At 46.3% G+C, this 19,445-nt stretch overlaps 1 protein-coding gene across 5 annotated transcripts in view; it reads right to left on the bottom strand.

The window, feature by feature from the left end:
• Window positions 1-309: 309 nt before the first annotated feature.
• Window positions 310-19,445, bottom strand: part of C5H11orf24 (chromosome 5 C11orf24 homolog) — a 58,343-nt gene continuing 39,207 nt past the window's right edge. For 3 of the 5 annotated variants that reach the window (XM_075928312.2, XM_075928314.2, XM_075928317.2), the window contains exons 2-4: window positions 8,203-8,452; window positions 3,254-3,370; window positions 310-2,078 (exon numbers count right to left, since the gene is read on the bottom strand). In XM_075928312.2, coding sequence (XP_075784427.2) covers window positions 925-2,078; window positions 3,254-3,370; window positions 8,203-8,359 — 1,428 coding nt within the window. In that variant the 5' untranslated portion in view covers window positions 8,360-8,452 and the 3' untranslated portion in view covers window positions 310-924. Of the gene's footprint in view, window positions 2,079-3,253; window positions 3,371-8,202; window positions 8,453-8,606; window positions 8,687-9,306; window positions 9,351-19,445 lie in introns of all 5 variants that reach the window. The other 2 variants (XM_075928315.2, XM_075928313.2) reach the window with 2 other exon arrangements.

Raw genomic sequence — 19,445 nt, 5'->3', positions numbered from 1 at the left:
AAAATACAGCAAAGATCAGATCCTTGTAAGTTTTCATCTCAAATCTGAACTGAATGCAAGTGTGGACTCCAGTCCGGCAATGAAGTCAACATGCTCTGTGCATGTAAACAGGACTGTGCACATATAGCTCATCTGCAAGATCAGGCCTGGTGAAGTGCTCCCTGTTATCATAGGGCTTGAAGGCATTCAAAGCTATGCAGGGGATTGAGCCTGGAGCTTGGAATTTGTCCTGCTGCATCAATTCTATAAGCAGTGAAGAAATACAAGCTTGCCTGGAAGGTGTCTTTTGGACATAAATACAACACTGCATGGCCTCCAGGTCTCCTTTTATTGAGTGAGTGAATACAAAAATAAGATCATAAGTGCACAAACATGATGATTTGCACCTTTGGAAGAACCATCTTAAAATCAGCAGTAAGCAGAGTGTTAGCTTTTTGTCAACAGATCGCTCTACAAGCAGGAAGCTTCTTGAAATATGAAGCTCATTTGATTAAAAGCTCCCCACCAGTCTGATGTAATACTTAGCATTTCTATAGCAATTCTCATCCTAGGAGCCCAAAAATCACTTCATAGAAGGTGGGCGAATGCATGTGACATTAACAAAACCCAAGGAACTTAAATGTAAACACAAAGCTTAGGAAGCACATACCATTCTCAAAGGGCAATGGCTCACCCAATAGCTTCATTTTGCAATGCAAAAATAATTGGTTGAAGCAGGGTTGGAAGAGTTCGAGAAACATTTCTATGGCAACCTCTTATAGTCGATAAAAATAAAAATTATATAGAACATGGCATTTCTCCTAATTTGCACCAGAAGTCGTTTGGAAGCACTTTCAGTTTGTCTTAGACGCAAACAGGAATGAGCAGCTTTCCATCTCCTTTATGCATGTGTAAGCCTCTCTCTCAGCACTCTTGGCCTCCCGGTCACATTTCTGAGTCCGCATACATTCCATTGATTAAGTAGTCCACTTGCGTATAGTCCTTTTTCTTGTAGCTTTCATAGGCCTGCATGGCAAACAGAACTAAAACGGTTATGAAAAATACAATACCAAATAGAAGCACTGCCAGGAGTGAACTGGTGTCCACCAAGTACCGAGTCAGAGGGTTAGTGGCAACCAACAGGTTGTCATAGTCGGTGTTCTGCTGATCTCTCCCAAACTCCAAGGCTGTTGTTTTGGGTGCACTTGTTGGACCCATGGTGGTAAGTTTAGTCAAGAAAGTACTATAAGTTATCACCCAAGGCCCAATGGTGGCCTTTGTTGTTGGCTGGCTAGTTGCTGAAGTCTTGGCACTCTTTGTTTGGACTAGTAGAGTAGGAGATGGCTTATCCGTGATATTCTTGGGCCCCTCCACTGACGTTGTCAGGGGCTCAGGAGTTGATGAAGTAGCTTTGATTGCTGGCACTGCGGGACTGGCACTCTTTGGAGGTGAACTGGTGACTGCAGAATCTAGGACATCTGTTTTCAAGTTCTGGAGGCTGTTGGTTGCAGTGACAGATGGCGCTGGGCTAAGCCCAACAGTAGAAGCTTTGCTAGGGGTGGGAGTGCTGTGTGTGGCAATGGTTGTATTTGGTTGCTCTGTGGTGTGGGGCATTGCACGGCTCACTGTTGATTCAGAACTGGCAACAGTAGCTCGAGACAAGGGTGCTGGTGTCCTTGTTCCTGAAGTGAACACCATATAACTTGTCTTTTCAAAGTGGGCTGTGGAGCTAGAAGTATCGTTTGCCATGAGAGAAGACTTAGAGGGAGCCGTGGTACTGGCAGGGATAGTGGAATTTGCTGAGATCTGGGTGTGTGTGACCACTGTTTCATTAGCTGTGGCTGTTGGAGTAGTGGTACTGATCTTGCCTGTGATTTCCCTCGTGGTTTGGGTGGTGGCGGCAGTAGCAGTGGTTGGGGCAGGAGTTGTAATCACTGCTGGCAGGGTCGTTCTGGTACCTGTTATTCCAGTCCTCACTTGAGTGGATGATAAAGGTGGCGCTGTTGCTTGTGCTGTCTGATTCTCTTGGCTTGTTTGAGAACTTTCTTGCGTGTTGTTTTGATCAAGTGCCCGCACTTCTCTTTTCTTAAGGACAAGTTCTTTAAAAACAAAAACCAAAGAAGTTCAAAAACCAGTGGGCCTAATTCTGATCTCATTTGCACAGAGGTAAGTCAGGAAAACCTCTCAAAGCCAAAGACATGACTATGACTTCAATGGAGTTATGCCCTATATGCTCCAAGGTAAACAGAGCACAATCAAACCTAGCATATCTACTATTGTTTGCATAAAGCCCTCTCAGAAGCTGAACCCTTTCCTGGATTATCTATCCTTTATGACAGGGACCTCTGTCATTTGTCTCTCCATGACTGGAATCCTCTGAAGTGCTTAAAGGAAGGGTAACACTTCACATCTCAAACTGGTTCTCAAAAGCAGAGAAGCAGTAGCCTTCGCACTGACTCTCAGAAATCAGAAACCAAAGGCTCATGCTCTGATATGTTAAAAGGCCACATTGAAGGCTTTTGTTTAGGTTCATAATTTTATCTCTTAAAAACTTTGAAAAAAGTTTTCCCTTAAATAGGTAAGCTGCCTCAGTGGATGATCAGGCTTTTAAAGGCATAAATCTCATAAGAATTAGAGTTAAGCCATTAAATCCTCAAGCAGCCTCTGACAACACAAAATGAACCATGAATGAGCTTGAGGGAGTTTTTGTTTTAAAAAAAAAAAAAAACTGGTACAGAGGAATTTTTAAATAGATGTTTCAAAATTGGTTCTCCAATTGTCAACAAGCTTCATTCTGTTATGGTGTCAATTAAAACTGAAGCCCTGCTGTTATAAAACCATAGCTAGAAATTGCTGCTAATGCCTTTTTGATTAGCCAGGAAGCCTGCCATTTCTGGCAGGATAGGCTGGCAGTCAAAGGAAATCCAATCCCAAGGTGGCATCCTTTCAGGGATTTTGCATTAATAAAGTCCTTCTGGATGCATCTCCCAAAGGGCAGAGTGTGGAGTGTGACAGGGGTGGCTAGTGAGCCCTTGAACAGGGACTGGCTTAAAAAAAAGAATCTCAATTGTTTTAATGAAAGAACAAGGTGTAATTTTTATTACATCACCAGAACAGACAATGGGACAAAATATCCAACGGATGGATTTTGAATTACAAACATATCCCATGCTCTTGCTTCTCAGCCAGAGGTGCAAAGCACAGCACTGAGTGTAGGGTATTTAGTATGACTGATCTGTCTGATATTACCAGGAGCCCTACAGCATCAAATTACCTTCAAGGAGATCTTTAACATCCTGAGTGTTGGCATTCTGACACCCATGTAGATGGCGACAGTGTAAAAGAATACAACGATTCTGATAGAACACCGACCAGTTGCAGTAGTGATTACCTAAAATACAGACAAGAAGCCACATAAATGGAAAGAAGTCCTTATTAAAAACCAGCTTCCCCCCCCCCCCCCCCCCGGCCCAGTGCGGTCCTGGGATTTACCCTGTCAAAGCTATTTTAAAAAAAAAAAATTCTGTGCCGTGAGTTTTTTTTTTTTTTTTTTAAACAAAGAAAGACTGGACCAAAACGTGCTATATTCAAAGCTCTGTTCTTTGTAGCTTCAAATCCAAGTTAATTTGAAAGTCCTACAAACTTGATAATTATCTGTCATGAAGCAAACAATCAATCAATCAGCATCCAGCAGGATCACATTCTAATTTCGTCCAAGTGGCTGGAACTCCAGTGAAACCAATGGAGCAGCACCAGGTATGAATTTGATGCAGGAAGGTCAGTTCAGGGCTCCCCACTAAGAGTTTACTGGAACCTATCAGATCACCTTGAGTAGCTCAGCAGCACAGCTACTGTCCAATAGAACAGAAGCATCAGAGGAGTTCTATGGGACCTTATCTGTTGGAAAGTCACAGCAGGAATAAAATTCTTACCCCTTTCAAGACAATGCTGAGAGCACTCTCTTTACTGGTGTCCTTCCCTTGCACCACAGACTCACTCACTCTGGCATATGAAGTCCCAGAGTATGTGAAATGGGCGTGACTGACCCAAAAGTACAGCTAAACTGCAGTAGATCCATAGTTAGGTGTGGGTGGGCTGGCCACGCTGGGGCTGGCGCCCATGCTCAGATTCTCCCTCTAGGGCAGGGCTACTCAACGTGGCCCACAGCCTATTTGTGACCTGCAGTGCGGTTTGGATTTACACGGGCCACAACACACGGCTGGGATCCTTTGAACATGGCCTCCGCTGGGAACACGCTCCACAACTGCAATATAATGGTCTTCTGTTGATATTTAGTGGTTACATTCCTGGACTGTCATTGCTCATTACAAGTGCTCCCATATGGGTGGAAATTGGGTAAATATTGCATTTTATTATATCAGCAGAACTGACTTAAATGGGGCTAGAGTTGCCAGGTGTCCGGTATTCACCCAGACAGTCTGGTATTTTTGTCTTCTGCTTGGTAAAAAAATTCAGAGAATACTGGACACCTGAGATGTTCAGTATTTTCTGAATTTTTCCCCTGCCAGGAGGCAAAAATGCCGGGCACCTGGCAACCCTACACACATTCAGTGCCTGGTTCGTCCCTCCCCCCCTCCCCAAAACCTCCTCTGGCCCCAGCCCCTATGCTTACCTGGTTTGCAAGGCTGCTGGCACAAAAATGGTGGCTGGCCCAAAGACCTAGGGGAAGCTTCCCCTGGGTCTTAGTACTCAACTGATCCCCTGTTCCTATCCCTGAACTTAGAGAGGACATGCTCTTTTAATGCTGTTTTATTTAAAAAAAAAATTTTTGGCTTACTAAGTCCTTGGAGTCTCCCCCCCCCCCCTCCCAACAACTTTGGTCTCTCCCCTCCCTTTTTTCCCCCCTTTTTCGGTATTTTTGTTTCAACCATCTGGCAACCCTAAACGGGGCCTACATGTTGTGTAGTTTTGCCTTAATCTTTGTGTTCATGCCCGTTAGCGTGAAAGACGCTATTTGCATATATGTGCAACCACACTTAAGTTGCGGCACTTGGCATGTGCTGTGAGTGTCATAGCAGCCCCCAGGGCTTCCAAAGTGCCCCCACAGCCCAAGCCCAAGTCAGCGGATACAGGCTCCAAGACTTATGTCACAAGCTTTTTAATTGCAGTGTAGACATACTCTAAGGCTACATCTACACTACAAGTTTTCTTGCCAAAAAATATACTAATGAGAGACTCATTTGCATGAGTTGTGATCTCATTTCATATTTTCTACCGATCTGTTTTTGCACAAAAACAAGTCATGTGGATGTTTTCTTTTTGCACAAAAAACCCTTTTCCCTCAAGATCAGTATACCTAGGATCTTGAGGAAAAAAGGTTTTTTTGCGCAAAAAGAATACGTCCACACGGCTCGTTTTTGTGCAAAAACGGACCAGCAGAAAATATGCAAATGAGATCGCAACTCATGCAAATGAGTCTGTCATTCGCATATTTTTTGCCAAGAAAATGCGTAGTGTAGATATAGCCTAAGGCAGTGGTCTTCAACCTTTTGAAGCATGAGATCACTTTTTTAATTTAAGTGCAATCCAAGGTCTACCTCAAACCCAAATAACTTTGCCTCGCCTCCTTTGTGACCCTTCTCCGAGACCCCTCCCCTGCTCACTCCAATCTCCCTTCCTCCCCCATCCTCCCTCCCTTTCACCAGGCAGGGGCAGTGAGTTGGGGTGCTAGCTCTGGTCTTGGATTAAGGGATTTGGAGTGTGAGAGGGGCTCTGACCTGACCTTGGGGCAGACAGTTGGGATGTAGGAGGGGGTTCTAGATGCAGGCAGTGCAGGGAGGGGCAGCTGAAGTGCTGGCACTTGGTAGCCTCTTGGCCAAACCAGTCAAGATCCCCTGTCAGCAGCTCCAAGATCTACTGGTTGTTGACCACTGGCCTAAGGGTACGTCTACATTGCAACACTATTTGAAATAACTAGCACTATTCCAAAGTAACTTAGTCTGTGTCTACACAGCAGAAAGTTATTTCGCTATAGTGTCAAAATACTGTCAAGCTGGAGGACTGCTTATTGTACAAGGAGTAAGGTAAGTCGCAGGAAGAATGCTCTATTTTGAACTAAGTTCTGTGTAGACACTCCCTACAGGCAGTCCCCGGGTTATGTACAAGATAGGGACTGTAGGTTTGTTCTTAAGTTGAATCTGTATGTAAGTCGGAACTGGCGTCCAGATTCAGCCGCTGCTGAAACTGACCACCAGTTCTGACTTACATACAGATTCAACTTAAGAACCCCAAGCTTCCCCAAGTCAGCTGCTGCTGAAACTGATCAGCGCTGATTCCAGGAAGTCTGGGGCAGAGCAACTCTGCCTCCGGCTTCCTGTAGTCAGCGCTGGTCAGTTTCAGCAGCAGCTGACTTGGGGACGCCTGGGGCAGAGCAGCTGGGGTGCTGCTGGGTTGCTCCAGTAGCACCGCTCCTCGGCGCTACTGGACCAACCCAGCAGCACCCCAGCTGCTCTGCCCCAGGCGTCCTGATTCAGCCACTGCTGAAACTGACCAGCAGCGGCTGAATCAGGACCTGGGGCAGAGCAGCTGGGGTGCTGCCGGGTTGGTCCAGTAGTGCCCAGAGCGGCGCTGCAGGACCAATTGGCAGCGCCCCAGCTGCTCTGCTCCAGGGTCCAAACAAAAGCCTGGTCTGCTGGGGGGGGGGGGGCACACTAGCCGCGCCCCCCCCCCCCCCCCCAGCAGACCAGGGACACCGGGAGCAGAGCCGCAGCAGCAGCGGGGTGCCGCGCCTCTGAGGCTTTGCTCTGGCAAAGTCTCAGGCGCAGGACCCCCCCACGGCTGCGGCTTCAGTCCGGGTGCCTGTGGTCTGCTGGTGACGGTCCCCAGCAGACCACAGGCACCCGGACTGGAGTGGCAGCAGCGGCGGTTCCCCGCGCTTCTGAGGCTTTGCTCTGGCAAAGCCTCAGAAGCGCGGGAACCCGCCCGGTGCCCCTGGTCTGCTGGAGACGGTCTCCAGCAGACCAGGGGCACCAGAGCAGCTTACGAACGGGGCTCTCTCGCCCCGGAGATCGCAGGTAGCAATCCGCTACCTCGACCTCCGGGGCGAGAAAGCCCCGTTCGTAAGTGCGGATCCAACGTAAGTCGGGGACTGCCTGTATTTCGAAATAAGCTATTCTGAAATAGAATACGCAAGTAACGTAGCTCAATTTGCATAGCTTATTTCAAGTTAAGCCCTGCAATGTAAACGCACCTTAAGATAGGGATGTAAAGTCCCATTTAATTGATTAACTGCTAAAACATATTGGTTAACTGATTAAAGGGAAGGCAGGCTGCTCCAGCCTAGCTAGAGATGCTGGAGCAGTCCTCTGCCCCCCCTTCACCCTCAGGCAGGAGGTGCTCCAGCATCCCGGATGGGGCAGTCTTTGCCCATGGTGAACCAGAGCGCCCTGCAAGCAGGGTGGAAGTGACTGAGGGCAGGGAAGAAAAAGCACCAGAGGGAGGGGGCACCAAGCAAACGGTGGACAGGAACCAGGGAATGAGCATTTGGTTTTGTGCAATTAGAAATTGTCAAACCTGAGGTCCCCATATTTGAAAAATTCTGGGCATAAAATATATCTTCATGTTCCAAGGGCCTGACCCCCAAAAGAATCCTTGCGTTACTAAAACTGAACCAGAAGCTCAACTGTTCTGAAAGTCTCTCATGCTGCAGGCAGCACTGTTCCAATTCTTTACAGAGACAAAACATTTTCAGAAGTGATTTTTTTGGGCCCAAATGAAGACCCCCTCAAAATGGCCTGATCAGAAAATGCTGAGTCCCCAGCCTCTGAAAACCAGGGCATTTCAAGTTATGCACTCAGAATTCAAGAGCCACTTTAAATGGTCAGTTCTCAGCCAAGCTAGTGCAACTAGCTTCTTTCAAGAGAGAAAACACGCAAATGCAAACATCAGCCATTGCAGATGGCAGCAACCAACAGCTATGCTGGTTGAGCAGTGTTCACTTACCAATATCGAGCTACATGGTAGGTTGATAGAGTTAGGTGACCTCACACCATTGGTTGAAATGGGGCCCGAGGGGCAGGCTGGCCTTAGGAAAAAGAGGCTTACAAAAAGGACTTCGGGGACTTGCTGTACTGTCGAGGGGGAGTACCCCTCAACACCTGTAAACAAATGGCGTAAAAGAGAGAGAGACGTGGGGGAAGGGGAAGAGTCCTTTAAGAACATGGAAACCTAGACAGCTTTTATGCTACAGGAAGACTAGCTCACCTGAAGGCAACAGGCCTCTACAAGCTTGTTTGCACTGCTTTTCACTGCTCAGCCTGTTTATTCGTATCACCTGAGTCCCGCTCTCTTTTAAGATGGAAATTCTGTTTTCAGATATGCATGGGGAGAACAACAGGAAAAATGCAACAGCAGTCCACATCTTGAAGGCTGGCTTTGGAGTCACACTATTCTTCTCTTGAGCCCGTGATGCAGAAGCATCCGCCAGTTACCTTCAGATCCCTAAGCGACATATCTGTCAAAACAGAAATATTAAAAAAGACAATATTAAGAGGATGCAATAATAAACAGTTCTTAATCTCAAGAGCACTTTACAGAGGCAGGCAAGCACCACCCTCCTAGTTACAAAGATGAAGAAACAGGCAGGCAAAGTGTAAGAAGTGACTTGCCCAAGGTCACACAGGTCAGTGGCAGAGCTAGGACTAGAACTCTGATATCCTTAGTCCAGAACATCACACACTGGATCATGCTGGTGAAAAAAAACAAAACAAACACACCCACATGAAACATACATGCATCACATAAATTTTCAACCACTCTTTCATGTCTAAGAAATCCTTCTTCTTTCATTCTGATCATGTTTGGGGGAGCTCGTCTAACCACTTTTGAAGCAGGTCATAGAGGTCTGATTCCCACTGTGCTAGTCCAACACAAACCATATGAAAAAGGTGAGGAGACGAGAATGTGTGAACTAATTCTATCAGCTGTGTCAAGATGCTAATGCAGGGGTGGGGAACCCAAGGCTCAGGGGTCAGATCAGGCCCCCAGCATTGAGGAGCCCATGCTGGCACTCCAGTCCCTCCCCACCATCCCCCTGTGAGGCTGGAGCATATAAAATGTACTAGCCTGGGCCCTGCCCCTGGGCTCTCGCGTATGAGGGGAATGTGGGGAGTGTCTTTCTCCTTTTCAGTGGGTAGCCACATCAGTGACGTTTCTCCCTCCCCCACTTCTTGTGTGTGGCTCCCAACTGATTTTTCTGTGGACAACAGGACTTCAACCCAAAAAGGGTTCCCCACCCCTGCACCAACGGATACCCCCAAAGCAGCATCAAAACCATGAAAGTAGGCTAATCCAGGTAATAAGATGCACCTTGCCAAACTGGGACTTTAGAATCACACGGGCTGGTGGGCGGTCTTCAAAACCGATTGAAAAGAAAAAAAACATTACACACACAGCGAAGAGACTAAGCTGAACTCTGTACTCTTCCTCTCTAATTGCTAACTAATGGTCCTCATCTACTTCTTTTAACTATCCAGTTTTTAGGTGCTTACATAACAGTTCAGTTTTCCCTTTGATATTTATATACCCATTGCCTCCTTTTCTCCCCCTCCTTCCCCATCCTGTCTTCCCCCTCCCTACTTATTTTGGTTCTGGACATACAACACTCTGGACATCTGAAGTGGGCTGTGCCCACGAAAGCTCATCCCACCATCTACATGTTTTATTAGTCTTTAAAGTGCTACCTGACCATTTGTTGTTTAAGTTTATCATTTACAGACTAACTTGGTTACCCACCTGAAGCTTCTGTAGTTCAAGTCAGGCATCAGAACCCATCCAAAGTACAAACCCACAGTTTGGATTACTCCTTACCTATACAGCACAGCTCTAGAATGTGTTTACGGCCTGTGCTTAGTACCTCTTAGGTCTGTGTGTTTCTGTAATATTAGCCTTGCTCTTGCTAGCTTCTGTGAGCAAGGCCTGCCTCTTGCTCAAGCTTCTTTGCTTTATATTAGCAAAGTCTTACTACTGCTGTCTAGGACTCATACCCAGCCTGTGATGTGGGCTTATGTTCAGGCCCTCATCTTACTACACACTTCACAAACACCTAAAACTAGTCCTGGTTTTATGCCAGGAAATGCCCAATCTTCAGGTAACCACTGGCTCAGTGCAGCTTTGTTTCCTGCCAATTCCAAAAGTCATTTAAAAATTCCTTTAAAGACGCTCATTAACTATAGCTTTGGTGTTAACTGGGGATTCTGTTGTCTCAGAACTGGAAATCTCGGAGGTAAGCCTGTACCTACAAGAAAAGTTCAGCGAGGACAAGACTAGATGCAACCAAAGCTTTTCCCTACAACGTTCCTTCTCCCTTACCCAAGCAAGTCCCAAGCATCTCACAGGCAGGTAGGGCTCCTCAGCTGGAGCCATCTGTGAAAATGCAAGCATGTTCCACAACAAGAAGTGTGTGAGGAACGGGCATACAACAGAAGAGGACATCTTGACCATCTCCCTGTCTGGCTAGAAGGGTGGTTTCCTGGATATCCTGTTATAGCTATCAACATGATGAATCTCTGAAGCTGAGGACTTAGATAGCACTGATCAGTGCTTACCAGCTAATTGTACCTATCCAAGTATTATTGCAGAGCACCTGGGGCTGTGCCTGGGCCCCCCTGCACTGGGGAGGACTAAAGTATTATCTAGATAAGGGGTAGGCAAACTATGGCTCGCCAGCCAGATCCGCCTCCTCACCGAACCAGACATCTCATGGTGCAGCAGCGTGCTCAGGCAGTCTGCCTGCCTGCTATGGTCCTAGCCACACCATTCCCAGAAGCATGGCAACTGGAGCCTGGAAAGAGGCCAAGGGGAACTGCAGGGGGTGGTATTTGCAGGTAGTGATTACAGACCCACTTCCCCACTCCCCTCAAGAGGCTCGCAGCCATCTGCTTTGAGTGGTGTGGGGCCCACTATGGCATGCAGGCTGCCTGTCTGCCCTAGTGTGCCAACCTATGCTGGTAAGCATCTCCCAGCCAGGGCCCTGGGGTTGCCAGATGGTTTAACAAAAAAACCACTGAACACCCCTCCATCCCCCAGGGAAAAATTATTTTGAGGGGAAAAAAAGAGGAGGGGGGGAAAAAGAGGAGAGACCAAAGTGGTTTTTTTTTTGCGCTCAACAAAAGTGCTGCACCGTTAAATGGCCCCGTGCTCCTCACTCCCCTGCCTCCACCAGATCCAGCAAGGGAAATTGTCCCTGCTGGGCTTCCATCCGAGGGAAACAGTCCAGTATTTTCTGGGGGGAGCGGGGGTTGTTTTTGTTACCGGAATAGGGACCCGAATAACAGACAGTCCCGGTGATAACCGGACACCTTCCAATCCCTGCCTGGAGCTCTCTCCTGCATCCAAACACCACCTCAGATCCCACACCTCCTCCACTAACGTAACAGAAAAGTGCTACCTTTGATCACTTAAAATTCTTGGAGTGGCCACCCTGCACAAACTATTGCCCGAGATGGTCTAGATCAGCAGTGGATAGGTTTTTGTCTAATCTGCTCTTAACCTTCAACAACCTTCCATACTCCTGTTAGAATTCTGTAATTGTTGTATTTGGAGCCATAGTAAAATTGTAGAATTCCAATAGGACTATGAAACACCCTGAGGTAACTTATTTCAAGGCCTAACAACCCTGACAAGAAGTTTACCCCTAATGTCTAGGCTAAATCTCCCTTGAGAAAATTTAAACGCAGTGTGTCCCCTCCTGTATTCCCTGGATGAAAACAATTTATCATACTCTTCTTTATAACATTTTATGTATTTGAAGATACATAAAGTATCCCCCTCAGTGGTCTCTTTTCCTGAAGAGGAAAAAAAAAAAAGAAAAAAGAAAAGAAAAAAGAGCTCAATTTCTTCAACCTTTCCTCAGATTGCTTTTTTTAAAAGCTTTAATAATTTGTTACTCCCCTTCAGACTCTCTCCAACTTGTGGTCCCTAGACCTGGATGTAGTACTCCCAGTTGAGGACTTACCAGTGCTGAGTAGCATGGAAGAATTACTCTTTATGTCTCGCTTACAACATTCATGCCAACATATTCCCACCACCATGCCCCAAAAAACCCCAAAAACATTTTTTTCAACAATTATTACATTGATGACAAAATGAATCAATGATCTACTGTAATGCCCAGATCTTTTTCTGCACTATTCCTGCCTGGCCAGTCATTTGCCATTTTGGATTTGTGCAACTAGTTATTCCTTTATAAGTGAAGTACTTATTGAATTACATCCTATTTATTTCCAAGCATTTCACCAGTTTCTCAAGATCATTTAAAATTCTAATCCAAGGTGGGCAATACTTCTTGATTGGGGAAGGGAGAAGAGAGGTCGTTCCAAGATTTTAGAAAGTAGTTGAGAGCTCTTTCCTGATATTAATGGAAGAGGTGTGGGGTTTGGGATGGAGATTTGGTGCAAGGCATTCAGGTGCAGGAGGGCCTGTGAGGGTGTTTGGGTGAAGGAGGCAGTTGTGATCTGGGGCACTGGACTGAGGTGCAGGGGTTTGGGTTGTGACTAGGGCAGGGGACTAGCGTGCATGAGGGGGTGCTGAGGTTTGGGTTGAGACCTAGGGAAAGAGGGGATTGTGATCTGGGGCAGGATCTGGGCTCAAGAAGGGGGCAGAGAATTTTGTTTATGTGAGGTAGGGGGGCATAGAGCTGGGGGGAGACAGGTGATGAGTGCCAGAGACAGGCTCTGGCCAGGAAACTTGCCAGTGAGACTCCATCCCAGTATGTTTCTGAGGCAGGAGCTTTCCCCGCCCCACATAGGCTGCAAGACCATGTGCTCTGTGAAGAAGAGCCTGAGGGAAACGGTGCTTTGTGCACTGCCTGTTCTTGAAACAGGCAACTCCCATTGACTAGAAACTGGCCAATGGGATTGTGCTGGGGGAAGGAGCAGCTTGTGAAGCACCACTCCTCTCCGCTCACTATTTGTGAAAAACAAGCTTTTCTGAGCAGCGTGCAGGGATGAGGCAAGCAGGGGATTCTGCCTGAGGCTCCCCTGTTGCATCTGTGGGTAAGATCAGGTGGCTTGGATCTGTCCCGCAGAAGGGGTTTTGCCCAGGCCTGTTCTAATCTTTGTTCTCCAAAGCATTCCCAGTTTGGTATTCTCAATGAACTATGGACTTTTATAAGCATACTCTATGCCAGGAGGTGAGGAGCCTTTTCTGCGCTGGGGACCTCTGACCACAGATAATCTCTTGGGGGACAACAAAAGTGAGACGCGTTAAAAAAACCACACACACACCCCCCTAACCCAAAACAATAAACAACCAACCAAATCCACAGACCAAAAAATAAGTCTTATCTCCATTTCACAGTGGCAGAAGCTAAAGGAACAGACCTGACGCGAACTGCTCAAGCTGACAGAGCAGCGTAGTGACAGACTGTTCCTGCTTCAGTCACTAAAATGGATTTAGGGAGCCTGATTCGCAGAGCACACCAGCCTGCTCTGTATCTAAAACAAAGTTAGGTCTCTGATGGGGCTAAACCAACCTAAGCCGGTCCAGACACCATTATTTCAATGGGAGAATTCTTCTGTTGACCATGGTATTGCCTCTTGCTGGGGGGTGAGGAGGGAAGAGGGTAGATTTACTACAGTGACAGAAAACCCTCGTTTGTTGCTGCAGCACTCTCCATTATAGTGGTGCAGCACCTTCAGTATTAGACTTACCCAAAGTCACAATGCCTTAACATTCAGCATAACAACATCTATCCCAGTTATACTGGGAGCTTTTCGAGAGGCAGAAAGCTTTGTTCTTGTAAAAGGTGTTGTTTTGTGATCTTCTGCGGTCACAAGAGAAAGAGGAATCTGCACCTCTTATTTCAGACATATGCTCTTCTTGGGCTACAGCTTGCAAGAGACAATGTAGCACCATTTGTGCAAGTAGGTTTTACTCCTCAGCCAAGAGTTTATGCTCAGGCTGGGTTAGAAATATTTCTGGGACTAACTTGGCAAGAGTAGACTTGTTCGAGAACTGCAGCTCATGAGCCCCATCTAGTCTTGTTCCAAGAGAACTGCTCCTAGTTTCCATAGGATTTGCTAAAGTCCTAATTATATTATGCACTGGTGTTATGATATTGATGCTGCTGTTCATACAGACCCATAGCACAGATGTTAAGAATGGCTAAGTGGTTAGAGTAGCTCCTGCCCTCCCACCCCAACTTCTTACAGTAAACTTCCAGTAATCTGGCACCTTTAGGACCCAGGGGGTGCCGGATTATCAGATATGCTGGAGGAAGGGGGGCCATGAGGGGTTTGGGGTCAGGGGGAGAGTGGTCAGGGGGGGAACTGCACAGCCTGGGAGAGGGCAGCGCTGCAGGACCAACCTGGAAGCACCCCAGGTGCTCTGACCCCAGCTTCCCCAAGTCAGCCACTGGTCAGTTTCAGCAGCGGCGGACTTGGGGAAGCCGGGGGCAGAGCAGCTCCTATGTCCAGCTGGCCAGAGCACTTCGGGTTCCAGTTGGTGCCGGACTATCAGGAGTGCCGGACCACTGGATGCTGGACAATTGGAGTTTTACTGTAATTTATTAAAACAGGGAAATATATGAACTTCTTATAATATATTAGTCATTTGCTATTAAATCTCAGCTATAACAATTATATAGAGAATTAATGGTTAAAATATAAATCAATTTGTATTATACAAGTGACACACACTTGACAAAAATCCAGCTAGTTAAAGAAAAATATCAAAGAACAGATGCATAATTCAGAGGAAGGAGTAGAACTGGGTAGAAAAAGACAGGGTGCCCAGGCATTAAACAGGATCAGGTACTTTCCAAAGCACATCTCATCTCTGAATTTTTTTCTTCATATTTCTATTAAGGTAAACAATTCTTCTCATGATGGTCAAGCTTGCAGTGTCTATGCATCAGCCCTCCAATTGTTGGTTGCTTTTTGGATTTCCATTTTTGTAATGCTAATTTTTTTAGCAATTATTATTGTTCTAATTAGCCAAAGTTTTTCAGATTTATTCTGCTTCAGGTGAACATTTATTAGGTTTAAAATTACATATTTAGCTTACACACAATTTTGGTTCAATAGGGAAAAAAAATTAACTCCACAACTCAGTTCTGCGTGCAGTCCTGCTTTGTATTAGTGCCAACCCTAAAAATGGAGAAGCATCAAAGCGACTATAGTGATGTAATTATCTAGGTGCAAATTTTGGGTTTAGGTCTCTGCTCTTGTCAGCATTGCTGGAGCAGTCACAGTTGGAAAACAAACACACACCAGTGCTAAAGCTGAGGATGACAGATTGAGAAGTGGGAAAGGTCTCTCTGATACCTTTACACTTCCCCTGTGTTGTGGTTGCTGGGGGCCAAACTGGACTCAGTGGCTTTGTAATTGCTGTCTCATTACAGCATTGAGAGAAGCCTGGCCCAGATGCAGAGAGAGAAAACAGGGCACAAGTTAACATCCTCTAAAGCAGTGGTCCCCAACGTGGTGCCTGCGGGTGCCATGGCGCCCTCCAGGCCATTTCTGTGCACCCGCCAAGTGATTGGGGCCGGCCCCGACCCCGGGCACATGGCACGGGGGTGGCGCCAGCCCCGGGCGCGCAGCACATGAGCAGCTCTGCCCCTGGGCACGCAGTGCATGGGCTTTGCCGGCCCCGGGAGTGCAGCACATGGGCGTCCCCGCCTCTAGGCACATAGCACAGGAACAGCGCTGGCCCCAGGCACGCGGCACATGGGCACTGCTGACTCCTGGGTGCGCGGCACAGGAGCGGCGCCAGTCTCAGGCACATGGTGTATGGGAGTGGCGCCGGCCCCGGGACTATGGCGCATGGGTGGCACTGGCACCGGACATGCAGCATGTGCGCAGCCCCGCCCCTGGGCACCTGACCCATGAGTGGCCCCGCCCCCGGGTGCCCGGCAGCCCCAAAAGGTTGGGGACCACTGCTCTAAAGGAAGGGAAGAAACAGGAACTACCCTGAGAGAAAAAACACATTCTCTTGCTTTCCTTCTATTACTTTCCTGTAAGCAGTTGTTATGGCATGTGCCCAGGAGGGAAGGTGTTCTGTGCAAGAATGGGAAAACAGGTGATTCAGAAATCACCCTCTTCTCTAAGTGTGACCCACCTCATGATGTTTGCATGGATAGGGGAGCGGGTCTCAGGTAGACCTGTATTTTACAGGTTCACATTCTCAGAAGGGATTAGTAACTTGGGAGCACCCCAATTTAGCGCACTGTAAAAAAACTTGATATTCAAAAGTTGGGTGCTCAGACCCCTTTAAAGGTGTCCCTAATCATGAGTTACTCCTGAAAATTTAGTACCTAGTATTGGTCATGATCCCTCTACTAGCCTTAGCTATTTGTGGAGGCTGGGCCATGTCTTCACTAAACCACCTCCCTGAATGACCTAAGTCTGTCTGTCACACACACACAAAAAATATGGACAGCCCTAAGTTAGTGAGAGGGCTTCTCATGCCAACAGGCTATCGTTGTTCACAGGGCTGGACTAGTTAAGCCCACAGGAGAGCTCTCCCCTGTCGATTTAGAGCTGTTAGGTTGAAGAGCTTACAGAGGTAGCAGCATTGGTCATTTTTCTCATGTGAACAGTGCCTCAGTCCTGAGAGGAAGGAATGGTCACCTTAATTTTGAATCTTATTGTGTGTCTACCGTACCACTATAGGTGCATTGTAAAGACAGGTGTTGTTGCATTGAAAGGCTCCTCTTAGAAGCCTGCAGTTTCATACATTAACCCAGCTTTTATGTCGATCAAGTTTTGTTAAGTTTGCAGAATTCATGAGGGTTCACCGATTACAGAAAGATGGAACCATCAGGAGTACTGGCACAGGTAAAAAAAAATATATAGCAGAGAGCAAGTTTCACAATTTAGAGAGAGTTCTTTTAGGAATAGATAAACAACAGGTGACATTTTAGAAGCTCCTTAAGGAAATGACCTCAAGAATGAACTGGTTGTGCAATAATGCATGCATAAATATCTGTTATAGAAAGGTAAGGAACAGCAATATTCAGTGGTGTTGGTAAGTAAACACAAAAGCAAAGAGGTCCCTTTTTTTATTATGGCTTAGGTTTCCCTGCTTTACTGTAGCTGCAGTAACTAATCCCCATTGGGTAAACTTCTGCAGTTACACTTTGGAAATCCAGACACATGAGCAACGTCATTGAAACCCAGGATTTGAAAACCAATAAAGAAACTTTATTTAATCTTAACTGACCCAAAGACTAATGCATTTTAAATCAGCAACACTCTGAATGGCTAGAAATTGTTCTATTAGCATGATATAATTACTGGCACCATAAAATGCAGACACACCCGTTTCCCCATCTCTGCTAAGTTACCTGGAGTCTGACTTGCAACACTTTTGTTCTATTTTGATGTATCAGCTTCAGGAGTCACTGGCTGCAAATGAAGGGGGGGGGGGGGAAGGGTGTGCTGAGGTGATCATGGGGGTAAGGTGAACCCTACTGGAACCCGGAGAAGAACTCAATCCTGCTAAGCAAGCACACTTCTGCCAGGGCAGTTTAAGGCCTTTACTGGCCAGTCCATTACTGGCCAGCATGAGACCACCTCTAGCAGCTAATTAGAACAAAGCACTTCTCTGGTGCCTTCCCTTTCCTATACTTTTAACAGGGCCAACTTGTGCCGTTACACTTTATGGGGTCAGCTGACAGACAGACCTTGCTCTACACAGCCCACAGTTAAGAACCACAGATGACAGTTACAATTAAAATCTTGCTGTGGGTCAGTGACTTCTATTCCGAGCATCTGTTTCTGGCACTTAGCTTGACACCGTCTCCAGGAGATGGATTTTCAGGGAGAGGGCGAGGTGCCCAGCATTTTCTGAGAATCAAACCCCTTTCAAAAGTCTTAAATTGGGCAGCCAGAAAATAAGGAAACTGCCATCACAAAGCCATTCCTGCCTCCAGTGCATAACTGTTCCATCAGGCACATAATCCAGTGCTTACTCCCTGCACCCACAAAAGACAGGAAGCAGATCCTCTGCTGAAGAAATGAATGTGGCTCCACTAAAGTCATTGGAGCTGTACAGATTTACATCAGCCAAGGCTGTGGGCTGCACAACTCACAAGACTCACTCCCACAGACTTCCTCATCTGGCACATGTTTCCTCACGCACTTTATTAAGTATTACACATGAAGACCACTATCACCATGGATTCAAGCTCAGTTTTATTTAGCACCTCAAAGCTCTCCAACAATCAGGGAAATCATTTCATCCCTTCCCTTCCAAAATAAGGATTTGCAGCAAGTTATTGGCCTCATAATATATGAGCAGAAAGCCTGTTGAAATAGATACCATTAAGGATATATCTGCACTTCAAGCTAGAGGTGTAATTTCCAGCTTGACGAGATGTACCGTGTTCGCTCTGCTTTGAGCTAACATGTGAAAAACAGAGAACTGGCTGGAAAACACATTTTCAGAGCACAGAAGCGACTTGCCAAGGAGTTTCAGCTAAAAACCTGAACACAAATTCTAAAAAAGTCACTTCATTCCATTTTGAAAATGTAATTTTGATTAGATAGTTGAAATATTGACTCAAGTAAGCTTTTGTGATTTCTCCTTTGTTCAAGAAAAACTTAGTTTTAATTTGAAATTATTAAAGACTTTTCAGTTTGGCTACCAAATTAAAAAAAAATATTATTCACTCAGCTCTTCTCTGCTTTTCTTACTTAAAAAAGAAAACCTAGCTTAACTTCAACTTTAAAAACCAGAATGCTTTTTTTCCCTCCTAAGTTACTGGTATGCATTTTACAAGCTTAGCACCATTTTAAACGTTTCTTTGCTAAGGACGTTACAATACTTTTAGATTTTATAGCTGGTGTGCGTGTGCGGATGTGTGATGGTAGGGGCCAGAGAACACAGCTCATTTCCCAATCCAGAGAGTGGATAACCACATGCAGATGCATGTTAATACAATCCAGAAGACATTTTGCAATACCACATCAAATATCAGCACCACGGACTAGTTTTTGCCTCATCTGCTCCAGCAGAGTCCCACGAGGACAGAAAGTGCTTCGTGGTTACTCACAACTCACTCTTGAATGAGTGGCTGCCTGTTTGTTATCAGTGTCCACTCCCCCTTCATTTCCAGCCTGTAGCATATCTTTAGAGCCCAGAGTCCACACAGCTTCCCTTTCATATTCAAAGACTCCTAGACCATTTAACCCACAGGGTAGCAACCAGCACAGGTCCCAGCTTCATCACCACAGCAGCCCTAAAAAGAAATCCTCTCCCTGTGCAGCCATAACTGCCACACAAGATGGCAAACACTAGCGTTCCAGTTAGAAAACAAGCTTCCAAAGACCAGGACACAAAACAGTGGGTATTAATGTTCCAGCCTACTGCCTCTCCAAAGACTAGGGATGTAAAATTTTGATTAATCAAATAGTCAATGCAATTTGCATCTGCTATTTGATTATTTGATAAGGGCACCTCCACCTTTGAAATGTAGCAACAGCCCCACTTTGAAGCACCCCTTC

Source organism: Pelodiscus sinensis, chromosome 5, assembly GCF_052426305.1.
Source record: "Pelodiscus sinensis isolate ZL-2025 chromosome 5, ASM5242630v1, whole genome shotgun sequence".
NCBI lineage: Eukaryota > Metazoa > Chordata > Testudines > Trionychidae > Pelodiscus > Pelodiscus sinensis.
Note: the sequence above shows the minus strand (reverse complement) of the source record. Positions and strands in the feature narration are given on the sequence as shown.